Consider the following 11,247-nt stretch of genomic DNA (forward strand, 5'->3'; position numbering starts at 1 on the left):
AAATATAAATGTATGTTCTATGTGAATTATGGGTCATGACACCAAATGTAATAAAAATATCAGCCCAAATCTTCACATCAGTGCATTCCAACAAATATGGAATTGTTTTACTTTATTTAGCCATTGAGCAGGTCCTGGATATGATCAAATAAAAGCAGAACAATTTGAGACTTGCCTGTTTCAGACATTTGGTATTCCCTGCTAGGATGTGTTGACACACCAGCTTCTGGACCAGAGGATGGGAGCTCCTGTCCAGCTGGGTGAGGAAGCTCAAGCAGAAGCCCTGAAGAGAGTTGTGGATGGAATGTCACAACAGATTTTCAAACGTCTGCCATCCCACAGTAAGAAGGAGCAGCCCTGCACGCCGCCTGGCCTCACCTCGTACAGAGAGCGCTGAACACTGAGGCAGGGGTTAGCTGCTGCGTAGCTCAGAGCCCGGCACAGTGTGCGCAGGCTGTAGTGAGGTCTGTGACCGGTCCCGTCCACCAGGCGGGAAGAGGCCTCCCTCCGAACTGCCAGATAGAAACTGAGGCACAACCACAATTATTTCAGTGAGATCTAGTCAAAGCAGATTGTCCTGCAATGAACAAAGCAGACTGAAGTGGTTCATGGTCAGACTCACAGACAAGCACTGTGATAACATGTTAAGGCTGACCTTATGATACCACTGATGACACTCTTGGGGGGGTTCAAGCACTTGAGGTAGTCTGACACGAGGATCCTCAGGTCTCCCTCGTTCTCCAGCTCATGTATATACAGCTCAGTAAATCTGGACAAGTACAAAAAAAACAAACTAACAAAAAAGAAACATCTTCACCTTCCTACCACAGCTTCTCTGTTTCCCTTCCAGAGGGGAGTTAGAACAGCTTAAAATGATAATCTTAAAAACTAGTTTGACTCAGGGGTGGCCATAGTGTGGAATTTACACATTTGGTTCCCTTTTTGACAATTATTTTTAATTTTAAAAATCTCCTTACAATAAGACATTTTAGGTAAAACAAAGTATTTGTTTTCTGATAAACAAGCTTTTTGTTTTCTCCTTTGTTTCACAGTGATAGGACCACATCTAACTAGAAACTTTTCCTCAAATTCAGACTTTGGTGCACCAAATTTGCTTTTAATCAATGAATTCAGCTTGGCTAAACACAGCATGCACTTTTAAAGAAATACAGACACAAATCTTCCTCTTACTAACGAGAATAAATTACATTTGGTTCTATTTCATGAGCCCAAAGTAATTTGCAAACTGTTTACCTTTCTTCAAAGACAGTAAAACCGTCTGTGTTTACACACGCCTTCCATACATACAAATCTGACTCATATTTCTTATCTGGTAGAAAAGAAATTCATAGCAAAATTTCTTTTCATTTTTTTTTATTGTGTGGCCCTCAAGTACTTCTGACTCGACAATGTTGCTCCACTCTGAACTCAACAGTAACTTTACACATGAACATACTCTTTATTCAGCAGCAAAGACACTAACAATACTTCAGTTGTAGCACTACTATACAGGCAGACGGAAATAAAAATGCCAGATTTGAAAGAAAAACACTCATGTCAGTATCAGAAGCCTCCTACTCCCTTCTCCAGGGAGTAGGAGGCTTCTGGGATGGGTAAATGCATTTACTCATGCAGTTGATGGGAAGATAACCATCAACTGCATAATGAAACTTAGAAAAGTCATAAAACACCAATCATATTAACCATTGTGATGCTGTTGGGATTGGAGTCGTTTTAGGATGGTAAACATTCACTCTGGACTTGGCCCACCTTGGAAGTTGTTAGCTTCAGCCTCCAGGCTTAACTGATCTGGAGTCAGTGGTCATAGTGAAAGCTTACCTGTTTCTGAGACCCAGAGGAAGGTTCCTTTTCCCCACATCAGTAGCTGGGTTCATGCATGCAAAGAGGCGGAAGTCTGGGTGGCGAACCAGGTGCTCTGGAATACATACATGTGACATTAGTGACATTTCTGATCATCCTGTACAGCAGCACAAATATAGGAGACCAAGTTTACACTATAGCATATTAATAGGTTGATTAATTTGTTGTTCTGGTAACAGCTGAACTTACTGTATCCAGTTTAATCAGCTCATTCATAAAATGTGTCATGGAGAAAAGTCAGATATAAGGAACCACAACCAGACGCAGCATACTCTTTCCTCTACCAGGAGATGGAAGCAGTTGTAGATGTGCTGCATTTTCTTCTTTATGGTAAAGAGGAGTGTTTTCAAGCCAAGACTCCCCAGTGTTAGAAAGTGATCCCATCAAACGTTGCTGGAAGCTAGTCCTGACTTATCAGTAAAGATAACTTCTGTTTTGGATCTGGTGGACTTTATTCCACCATGTTCATCACAGAAACACACATAACATAAAGAAGAGTACAAACCCCATAACATTATACTCTCATAAATGCCAGTGCATATGCACTGGTGGTATGACAGTGCCCCCTAGTGGATTGGCATGTAATATAAACAAAACAAAGGAGTAACATGACAACTGGCCTCACCAGTGTCTCCACGATCCAGTAAGACCAGAGAGCCAGTACTGCCCTCCAGCAGCCCACTCAGACACTCCAGCGTTTCTGCTGCTGCCAGGTTGATCTCATCTAGCAGGATCCAGTGGCCCTTCTTCACCGCCTTAGCCAACGTCCCCTACAGGACGCACATGGTAAGAGCTGCTGCAGTGGTAAGAGTAGGAATGTGTATGGGCTACAAGAGGTATTACCTCCACAAAAGCAAACACCATGGCTGTCTCACAGGCTCGGATCTGCTGCTGGGTCTGGCTCAGCTTGGATGCCAGAGCCTCCCACTGCTGCAGCAGAGAGGAATCTGCACAGGCAAGAAAATATCAGCATGTCAATGATCAACACAGGTCTTCTCACTTGCTACTTGTTCTGGTACCCTACCTTCTGGCTTTTCTTGCAGCTCCTTAGCCAGAGCAGACTTGCAAACATGGTCCATGAGTCGAAGCAGATCGTACCAGCGTTTTTCCCGAAAGCAGGTCTGTACATGGCCCAGGAAGGTCAAGTTCTGCTTCCTGGAGTACGTCTGGGAGAACAGGTCCTCAAAAGCCTCCCGCAGGGGCAGCAGGATCTGCCTGTGGTCTACTGGCTTGTATCTAAATACAGTGGTTGCACAATTACATGAAAACAAAAAACACAATCTGCATTATTCGTCTGTATTTTTTAATACTTCTAACTGGAGCTTCAAACTCTGCACCTCCTCCATTCTTTTTATCTTCCTTCTGATAAAGGAAGATATCTTAAAGATATTCTTAAAATATCTTAAAGGATATCTTTATAAACATAATGTGGGAAACATTCAGACCTGCCAAGTTGAAACAGCCCAAATTTTGACCCATTTGGCCTGTTTATAGCCTCCAAAATTTTATCAAACTCTCACTAGAGATTTTGATTGATCAAGTTCACATTTGGTCAATTTGTTCATAAGGAATGGAGAATTGAAAGTTATCAAAATAATGAGTTTTCATGCATGCATTTTCAAATCAAATCAAAGTTTATTTCTCTAGCACATTTACAACAACCTCAGCTGACCATAGTGCTTCACTACAATCACAGGTAGATACAGTAAATGATAAAAATAGAAAATGTGACATCATTTAAGCTACACCCCCCGACAACAGGAAGTGTCAAGTTTTACTTTATAATCTCTATGTCTGACCCCTGTGACCTAATCAATATGACAGTGTGCCAGTGACTGACGACGTGTTAGTGCAAATTGGTGTAAAGCACCAAGTTTCCAGTGTTTCCCTCAAGATAATTAAACTCTTCTGTTAAATAAGTACCAAGAGACTGGTGTGCTGAAATAATTTCACATCATGTTCTGATAGTTCCCATGGCAGCACCCTGCTCTCTAACTGAAGTAATGATGTTTAATCATCTCTGATATGTCACTCACCCTCCAAGAAGATCGGCTGTATCACTTTGCTGGTTCATATTCACCACACTCAGCTTGTGTCCTGGGATTCCAGACAAGGAGTATCAGTGAGCAGCTTTGACAAGTCATTGGGAAGCTAAGCTGAGGGAGTGTGGACCCACCAGTGACTGAGGCCAGGTGCTGCACCGTGGAGGTCTTCCCTGTTCCCGTCTCTCCCACCAGGAGGACTGGCTCCCCCTTGACCACACAAACAGCCAGCTGTTCCAGCAGAACAGCCGAGGGTCGGGTTGCAGCAAATGTCTTACTACTGCTTACACTGGATAACACACACATACACACATGATGTTTGTGATTAGAGCTACATTAGGAGAAGCTATTCATTACAGGATGAGTAATCATAATGTTTTGACTGATAGGAGTGTGCCATTGGAAAATATTTACTCTGTATCTAGGCCAAAGGTTATCACCCATTCACTTTAGCTTTGGGGAAGGATCAATGGGGATATTTGGGTTGAACCATTAGATGACTGTGTTTACAACAGAATAGTTTAAAATCAATCTGATGTTTATTCAATGTCCCAGCAGGGATCTGCCCTGTTCTATCTGTGGCTGAACGCTGTACCAGCAACCAGCTGGCTGCATAGCCCAACTAGGGACAAGTGCTGCGAATTAGCTGTTGCTATTGCACCATGATGCAAACATGGGACTGCTGTTTTATTCAGTTTGTCTATGTCGATGGGTGTCTGTCCCTATCAAATAAACTTTATAATAGTGGACATGAGGTGAGCGGCGGGGATGTCCCACTTACATGGCCAGCTGCACGGTGTCGGCCTGCTGCCGAGGCAGAGTGGCTCTGCCCACAGTGGCCTGCAGCTCCGTCAGCAACACGCCGGGCTGATACAGCTGGCAGAAGTGCTGAGCCTACACACAGACACACACACACACAGACACACACACACACAGGACAGAGTTCATTCTGACTCAATCGACTCCTCATCTTCACTTGTTTTTCTAAGGGTGATGCTTTTCTCCAAACCAAAACATCCTTCCAAATCAAATACCTTCTCATTGGAGATGTTCAGCTTGCTTCCAATGATCTCAGCCATGCGCAGTCTGCTGGCAGGGCAGGACAGCATGGCTGTGAAGCAGTCAAGAGCCTGACAGATAGACAAAAACATCAGTGTTTGATTTTGGGGACAATACTTGCAGACCTACTTTTTTATTTTATTTGGAGAAATTGTGGAGGTAACAGCTTTTTCAAGCTGACGTGTTGAACGAAAGAATAAAAATAAGTCAAAGCATACTGACCTCTAAGAAGACTCGCTGTGCTGTGGCAGGGGAGGAGTTGTCAAAGTTCACACTGATCCGCTCGCACCATTTCAGCAGGTCCCTGGTCAGCAGAAACACACATCAGCAGAAAAGATTAACTTCAGCATCCAACTGCAGGGTGACAGTCTCTCTAGACTGACCAACGAGTTCTTTCTGACTTGTTTGGAATAAATACAGTGGCTTTTGTCATGCAGTATTTGGATGGATAGAAAGACTATTATTAACAAATGCTCTGCATCCCCAGAACCAGAACCGAACATGGAGAAGCAGCCTTCAGCTTCTATGAACCACAAATCTGGAACAAACTTCCAGAAAACTGCAAAACAGCAGAAACACCGAGTTCCTTTAAATCTAGACTAAAAACCAACCTGTTCAGAGTTGCTTTTGAAACATAATAAATGACACATTAATAAACATTTTGATGTGCAATAATGACACTATATAAAATATAATGCTTCAGTTGTTGAGTATGTGTTTCATGATTTTTTTTGTGTTTTTATGACATATGGAACTTTGAACTGTGTTGTTGCTGAAATGTGCTATAGTCTACAAATAAACCTGATTGACTGATTGATTGAAAAGTTGTTGTTCTGGAAGAGAAAGCTGGCATTATGACCGGCAGATCCAGATATGACCTGGATCTGCTGGTCACATCTGGATCTGACTTCAGTAAGGAGCTGCAGTAAATGTGTCACGTTCAGCAGCGTGAACTTTAAATGACCCGAAACGCTATGCATAACAATCACATGCATCTAAAAACTGAAATGATGAGCTGATGGGGAGTGAGTGAGTGCACCAGGGATCCAGAGAAAGGGTGACTCCATCCCATCGTCCACAGAGCTGTTCAATCAATAAGGTATTGAACTCTGCAGCAGCAGAAAGCTAATTAAACCCGGAGAAGCTCAGCTTCTGTTTGTCTGGTTGATGTGCCTGGGGGGACATCATGGTGATTTTATAACATTATGACTAAGACGGGATGTCAGTACTTTAAGACACATAAAATAGAACTGGGCTTGTAAGTTTAGTGACTTTCTAACTCTGCTTGGCGAATGGATGTAAAAGGCAAAGCAAAGGGAGGACACATACAGGCACCAAGACTTAAAAGGTGGGGTGAGGTTGCTGGTTTAATGACCCTCACCTCACTGACAGAGCTCTCCCCTCCAGCAATGTGCTTCTGTCCTCAGGCTTGTCCTGCTGTCCCTCTGTGCTGGTGTCCACCTCAGAGTGTCTCTCACCGGTCAGCTGGCAGTAGATGTCCAGCAGACGGTCTGACACCACTGCCAACATGGGGTACCTGTGGATGAGMACCTGCAGACAGGGGATAGATTGAGCTGGGAAGAGACATCGAACACCTCTGGAATCCCTATATGGTAATGTATTGCACTGCTGTATGACCAGGGTCAGTATATGTAGGTGAAGCAGCATTAAATGTGCTGTTGCTGCAGACAGTGAAACTCTCCTCACCTTCTTGAGTTCTGCGTGGGACATGTTACGCATCTGCAGCTTGGTCCAGAACTTGTCCAGCAGTGCTGCGTGGGAGTTCTGAGGCTTGTGCCAGCTGCCACCACTGCAGTAYAACCTGCAAGTCCACAGTAAGACTCACATGAACTCCTGCACAGCAACTCACACAATTTGTACTTCTAACTTCAACTAGAACTTTGTCTGTTTCAAACAGGTTGGGGTTATTTCTGTTACKTGTTCAGAACCATCAGCCAGTAACCTGAATGTCCCACATGGTTTGGCTGACATCGTCTAGGAGAGTTAGGTGATGTCAGCCAAGTTACCTGTTTTTTAAAATAACTTTAAAAAACAGGTAAAAAGAAGAAACTATTTGATTCCCAGACAAGTCTTGCATTCCGCTTTAAGCCAAGCTATAAGGAGTGCTGTATTTATATTTTTACCTTCTGGTTGCAAAGAACTGGAATCCAGGAGCAACCTCAATGCAATCCTCCCGTCCTGGAATCATCAACTTTTTATTCTCCATCAAAGGCAGGAGGACAGAAATCTGAAAAACACATTTAGCTTCATTTTGTGYAGCAAAAATTAACTTAAATCATTCMAATTTTATAAAAATAATCGTCAAAAACCRAAATATACTTTGAACTCACCACATCCAGAGGTGCATGATCAATATCTTCCAGAAGGATCCAGAGGCCTTTAGAAACGGCCTGTGTTAGGGTTCCTGGCTGCCATACAAACTTCCCTGGTACATCAGTGCATCGGTACATTCCCAGCAGCATCTGCAAACCAAAACAACMGTTGCTGCTTCTTTTATTCCAGGATGCTGTGCAGTAATTRTGGCTTTTCGCTTTTTACTAAAGACTACACACAAGCRGAAGAAAACGAGCCTAGAACAGCAGAAAGCTGAACAGGTGAACATGTAATGAGAGTGAACAGTGTGATGAGACACCCTGCTCCCTCTGCTGAAAGGAAATGGTTGAGATGGAGCGTCATGTCTCCCACCTTGCTGTCAGTTTGATCCCCAAGCTGGACCTTGAGAATGTCTGCAGCATTGGTATGTCCGGTGACGGCTGCCATGTGCTCCACCAGAGCAGTTTTCCCACAGCCAATCGGACCCTCCAGGAGCACAGGTTTTTGGGACGCCACGGCCAGAGCCAGCCTTCTCAGGTTCTGGCAGGTTGACTCCACCAGCACCAGGCAGTTCGGCTTCACCTGAAAGCAGAGGCTAACATGGATAAAAACAGACWCTGAAAGGAGGGGCATGGTTGTTTCTGTGTGGGGGATCACACACCTGCTCAGCCTGCTGCCGCGGAACCATCTTGGGCAGAATGACTCCACAKACTGCTACAACGTTCTGGGACAGGTCCTSTGATACCACCTGACCTCTGGTGAACTTCTGGGCCAACTCCTGGTGTGACTTTASTGACCTCTGATTAGTTAACACCAGAGCTCTCTCCGCCTCCACCAGCTGACTCTCCTCCAGAGCTCTGAACCCGCAGCACAAAGTGTAGAAAGCATCAGTTACCATGGAACTGAGTCCTCATGGTAACTGAGGCTCCTTGTCTCACATKCAGTGAAACAAGGAGCCAGATTCAGTCATCTGACAGCAATAAAGCAGAAAATATATCTATACATACTTCATTTTCATGTGCAGAATTTCATCACTCGACAGCACTTTCCTCAGGAAGATGGCTTTCTGATTATCAGTCATGTGGCAGACAAGAGCTAAACACTGAGCCGTGGACCTGTTGGGAAAAATCTGTTTAATAAGAGAAAAGGGAAGAGTCTGGACCAGSACCAGTGTAGGCTTASTTTATACTAAATGCATCAAACAAGAAGGATMATTTCAAATTCACAAGTTTAATGTTATGTCTCTGGGGCTTTTGGGTTACAAAGCCTGACCTGGTTTCCATGGATACAACTGTGATGTGGTAAACTCCTGCTACACCATCATCCATCTCAGCCCAGCATCACCATATCCTCAGTTTGACTCTGCAACTCACTGCTCTGCTGAAGATCATGAAACCTGCATGCTGMTGACCCTTTAGTCCCTCAACATGGATCTAATGTGTGTGTTTACTTGCACATAATTTTCTAGCAGAAACAAAGCAATGACRCAGTGATTTGTGTTGGTAAATGACYTTCACTGTAGCCATTGCCCACCTGGAGCAGACTGACAGAATGACCACCAGCTGGCAAGGCAGGTGAAGTCTCATGCCCAAAGGAAAGCAACTTGTAGTGTTACACCTTGTGATTTATTTCATTATTGTCTTGTACATCCATATTTGTAACCCGTCAAGGGACTGCAGATGTAAATTAGCTTTTGTTATGATTTGTTACAGCGCATCAAACGGTGACATTCATGTAAATTGTCCTTTTCTAAATACAGTTTATAAATATTACTATTACTAAGCTACAACAGCAAAGTGARCTTAGCAAATTTGTTGCTATATTTAATGAATTTTCAGAAAAGAAAATAAGTATCGTCAGGCCAGGGTTTTTAAAGATTGTGATTACCCAGAAAACTGCAATCAGTTTGCCCAAAAAACAAATATGCAGAGCCCATTAGGGCTGAAATCATTTATCGTCAGCTTATTTGGTAATCCACTAATAAAAACAACATGTTCAGAGTAATAATTAGGTCAAAACTGTACTAAACAGACATTTTGCTTTTGATATAAGAACGCTTCTGTCTACAAAATGTTTTCCCCAAAACTCATTAGCGGCATAGTTTAGTTTCACCTGTTCAAATTCATCAAAGGAATGCTATCTTATTATATTTTAGGCAATAAAATATTTTCTTATTTCAAAAGAAATGTAATTATCTCTTTATTTGCATATTTTTGTGTATTTTCTATTATATAAAAATGGCTCAAATGGTTAAAGAAAAAGTCTGTAGAAAATGTCAATATTTTTATGCAATTAAGTGACTKATTTTCAGAATAATGGATTTCTAAAATAATTGTTAGTAGCAACTTAAGAACTCGTACTTTAAAAGCACTTGTAAATGTTCTCCAATCAGAAAAAAAGAACAAACATGCGCCAAAGACACTTCCACCAATAAAATGAGGTGTGATTAAAGACTTGACCACTAGAAGTGTGAGGCTAAAGAAGCTCCATACCCTCGAACCATGACATCACTGGTGAGTAACTGTGAAACACAAGGACTCCAGTCCCACAGCATCCGAAACTTAGCACAGTCACTTTGGAGGAAGCGCAAGGTGGCAGCCATGAGGTCGCGGAGCTTCATCCTCCTGGGGCCGTACTGGACCGCAGACGACTGTTCGCTGGTGAAAAACAGCCTCTGAAACACTGGCGGGGCACTGCTGAAGTACCTCACAGCGAACCTTGGTTGGAAGAGGATAACRATTATTCAGCAGTATCCGTAACGTCAAGTTAGATGTAAGTTTACATCAGGCTGCAAGTCGTGAAGCAGACGGAGGACGTGACAGACATCACTTACGCATGCGCATCAGGACTGATGCTAAGGAGTCTACTGAGGGCCACACACAGGCGCTCATGGAGGTCATGGTTGATTTTGCCACCAGCTTTGACCCTCTCTGCGTTGCGCTCCAGGAGGTCCAGGACCAGTGGCCGGACATGTCGCGCAATTAGCARAGTGTAATCCTTCTCCAAGAGGAGCTGAGCCAAACACTCCAGAATGCTCTGTCTGTCCTGCTGGCTCCAGATCTGCAGAGAGAGCGGGTTGAGTTGGATGCAACCCATAAGCGTAGGAAACGGGGGGGGGAGGGGGGACATGTCCCCCCCAAAATTGGAGAGAGTCACATTCGTCCCCCCCAATAATTTCACCGCAGCTGTTTTCTACTTTGGTTTTAGAAAGAAGTAGAACCAGTTCAATTACCAGTCAATTTATATCATTGCATTTTGACCAATAATCAAATGTCTTTTGACCAATAAGATATATCTGAATCTGTTAGCCTGTCTGTGCTACCAGAGTATTTCGCTTGCTAGTTGTGAGGCAAATTCTAAAGTGAGTGTTCATCCTGGAATGACAGTCATTATACTATGCATAACTTTAATCTGATTATTGGATTGTAAATAGTAACATGTTAGAATACTTGTTACTGAAACAAGGGTCAGATTAGAGTAACACATTACTGATGGCATAATTGTTTGACATTTCTGCTCAAGGCATTTACTGATCTGTCAGGTTTCYGATATGCGTCCCCCCCAATGACAGACTAGTTCCTACGCCCTTGATGTTACCATCAGGTTCTTGGCTTAACAAGGCAAAGGGAAGTGCATCACATTAGGGCTGGGCGATATACCGCGTATACTCGATGTATCGCGATATTTTCAATTTACAATAGTTAAAATGGTTTTAACGCAACCATCGAGTATAAACTGTCGTTCAAATAATAAACYTTTGCCGTCAAATCCACTGYGAGTATGGTTTATCCGACACCCCATGAATYCATCACTAGTTTCTCAACCTGAAAATATTCTACCAATCACACCTGTCACCAAACAAACAACATGGTGACAGCGAGAGTTTGAGCCATTAATGAGACGGTAACTGAAGAGGAATCATATGAACTAG

General features: G+C 43.1%; 1 protein-coding gene across 1 annotated transcript in view; it reads right to left on the reverse strand.

Moving 5' to 3' along the window:
- Nucleotides 1-11,247, reverse strand: part of mdn1 (midasin AAA ATPase 1) — a 63,672-nt gene that overhangs the window by 50,844 nt on the left and 1,581 nt on the right. Inside the window, exons 2-22 of the mRNA XM_008398484.2 lie at nucleotides 10,150-10,376; nucleotides 9,809-10,033; nucleotides 8,324-8,431; nucleotides 7,978-8,173; nucleotides 7,689-7,898; nucleotides 7,334-7,465; nucleotides 7,127-7,230; nucleotides 6,690-6,804; nucleotides 6,364-6,533; nucleotides 5,205-5,286; nucleotides 4,958-5,053; nucleotides 4,705-4,817; nucleotides 4,058-4,212; nucleotides 3,918-3,978; nucleotides 2,906-3,117; nucleotides 2,725-2,828; nucleotides 2,507-2,651; nucleotides 1,840-1,936; nucleotides 656-769; nucleotides 379-526; nucleotides 176-283 (exon numbers count right to left, since the gene is read on the reverse strand). Of these exons, the coding sequence (XP_008396706.1) occupies nucleotides 176-283; nucleotides 379-526; nucleotides 656-769; nucleotides 1,840-1,936; nucleotides 2,507-2,651; nucleotides 2,725-2,828; nucleotides 2,906-3,117; nucleotides 3,918-3,978; nucleotides 4,058-4,212; nucleotides 4,705-4,817; nucleotides 4,958-5,053; nucleotides 5,205-5,286; nucleotides 6,364-6,533; nucleotides 6,690-6,804; nucleotides 7,127-7,230; nucleotides 7,334-7,465; nucleotides 7,689-7,898; nucleotides 7,978-8,173; nucleotides 8,324-8,431; nucleotides 9,809-10,033; nucleotides 10,150-10,376 (2,922 nt within the window). The remainder of the gene's footprint in view (nucleotides 1-175; nucleotides 284-378; nucleotides 527-655; nucleotides 770-1,839; nucleotides 1,937-2,506; nucleotides 2,652-2,724; nucleotides 2,829-2,905; nucleotides 3,118-3,917; nucleotides 3,979-4,057; nucleotides 4,213-4,704; nucleotides 4,818-4,957; nucleotides 5,054-5,204; nucleotides 5,287-6,363; nucleotides 6,534-6,689; nucleotides 6,805-7,126; nucleotides 7,231-7,333; nucleotides 7,466-7,688; nucleotides 7,899-7,977; nucleotides 8,174-8,323; nucleotides 8,432-9,808; nucleotides 10,034-10,149; nucleotides 10,377-11,247) is intronic.

This window comes from Poecilia reticulata, linkage group LG21, assembly GCF_000633615.1.
Source record: "Poecilia reticulata strain Guanapo linkage group LG21, Guppy_female_1.0+MT, whole genome shotgun sequence".
NCBI classification, from domain to species: Eukaryota; Metazoa; Chordata; class Actinopteri; order Cyprinodontiformes; family Poeciliidae; genus Poecilia; species Poecilia reticulata.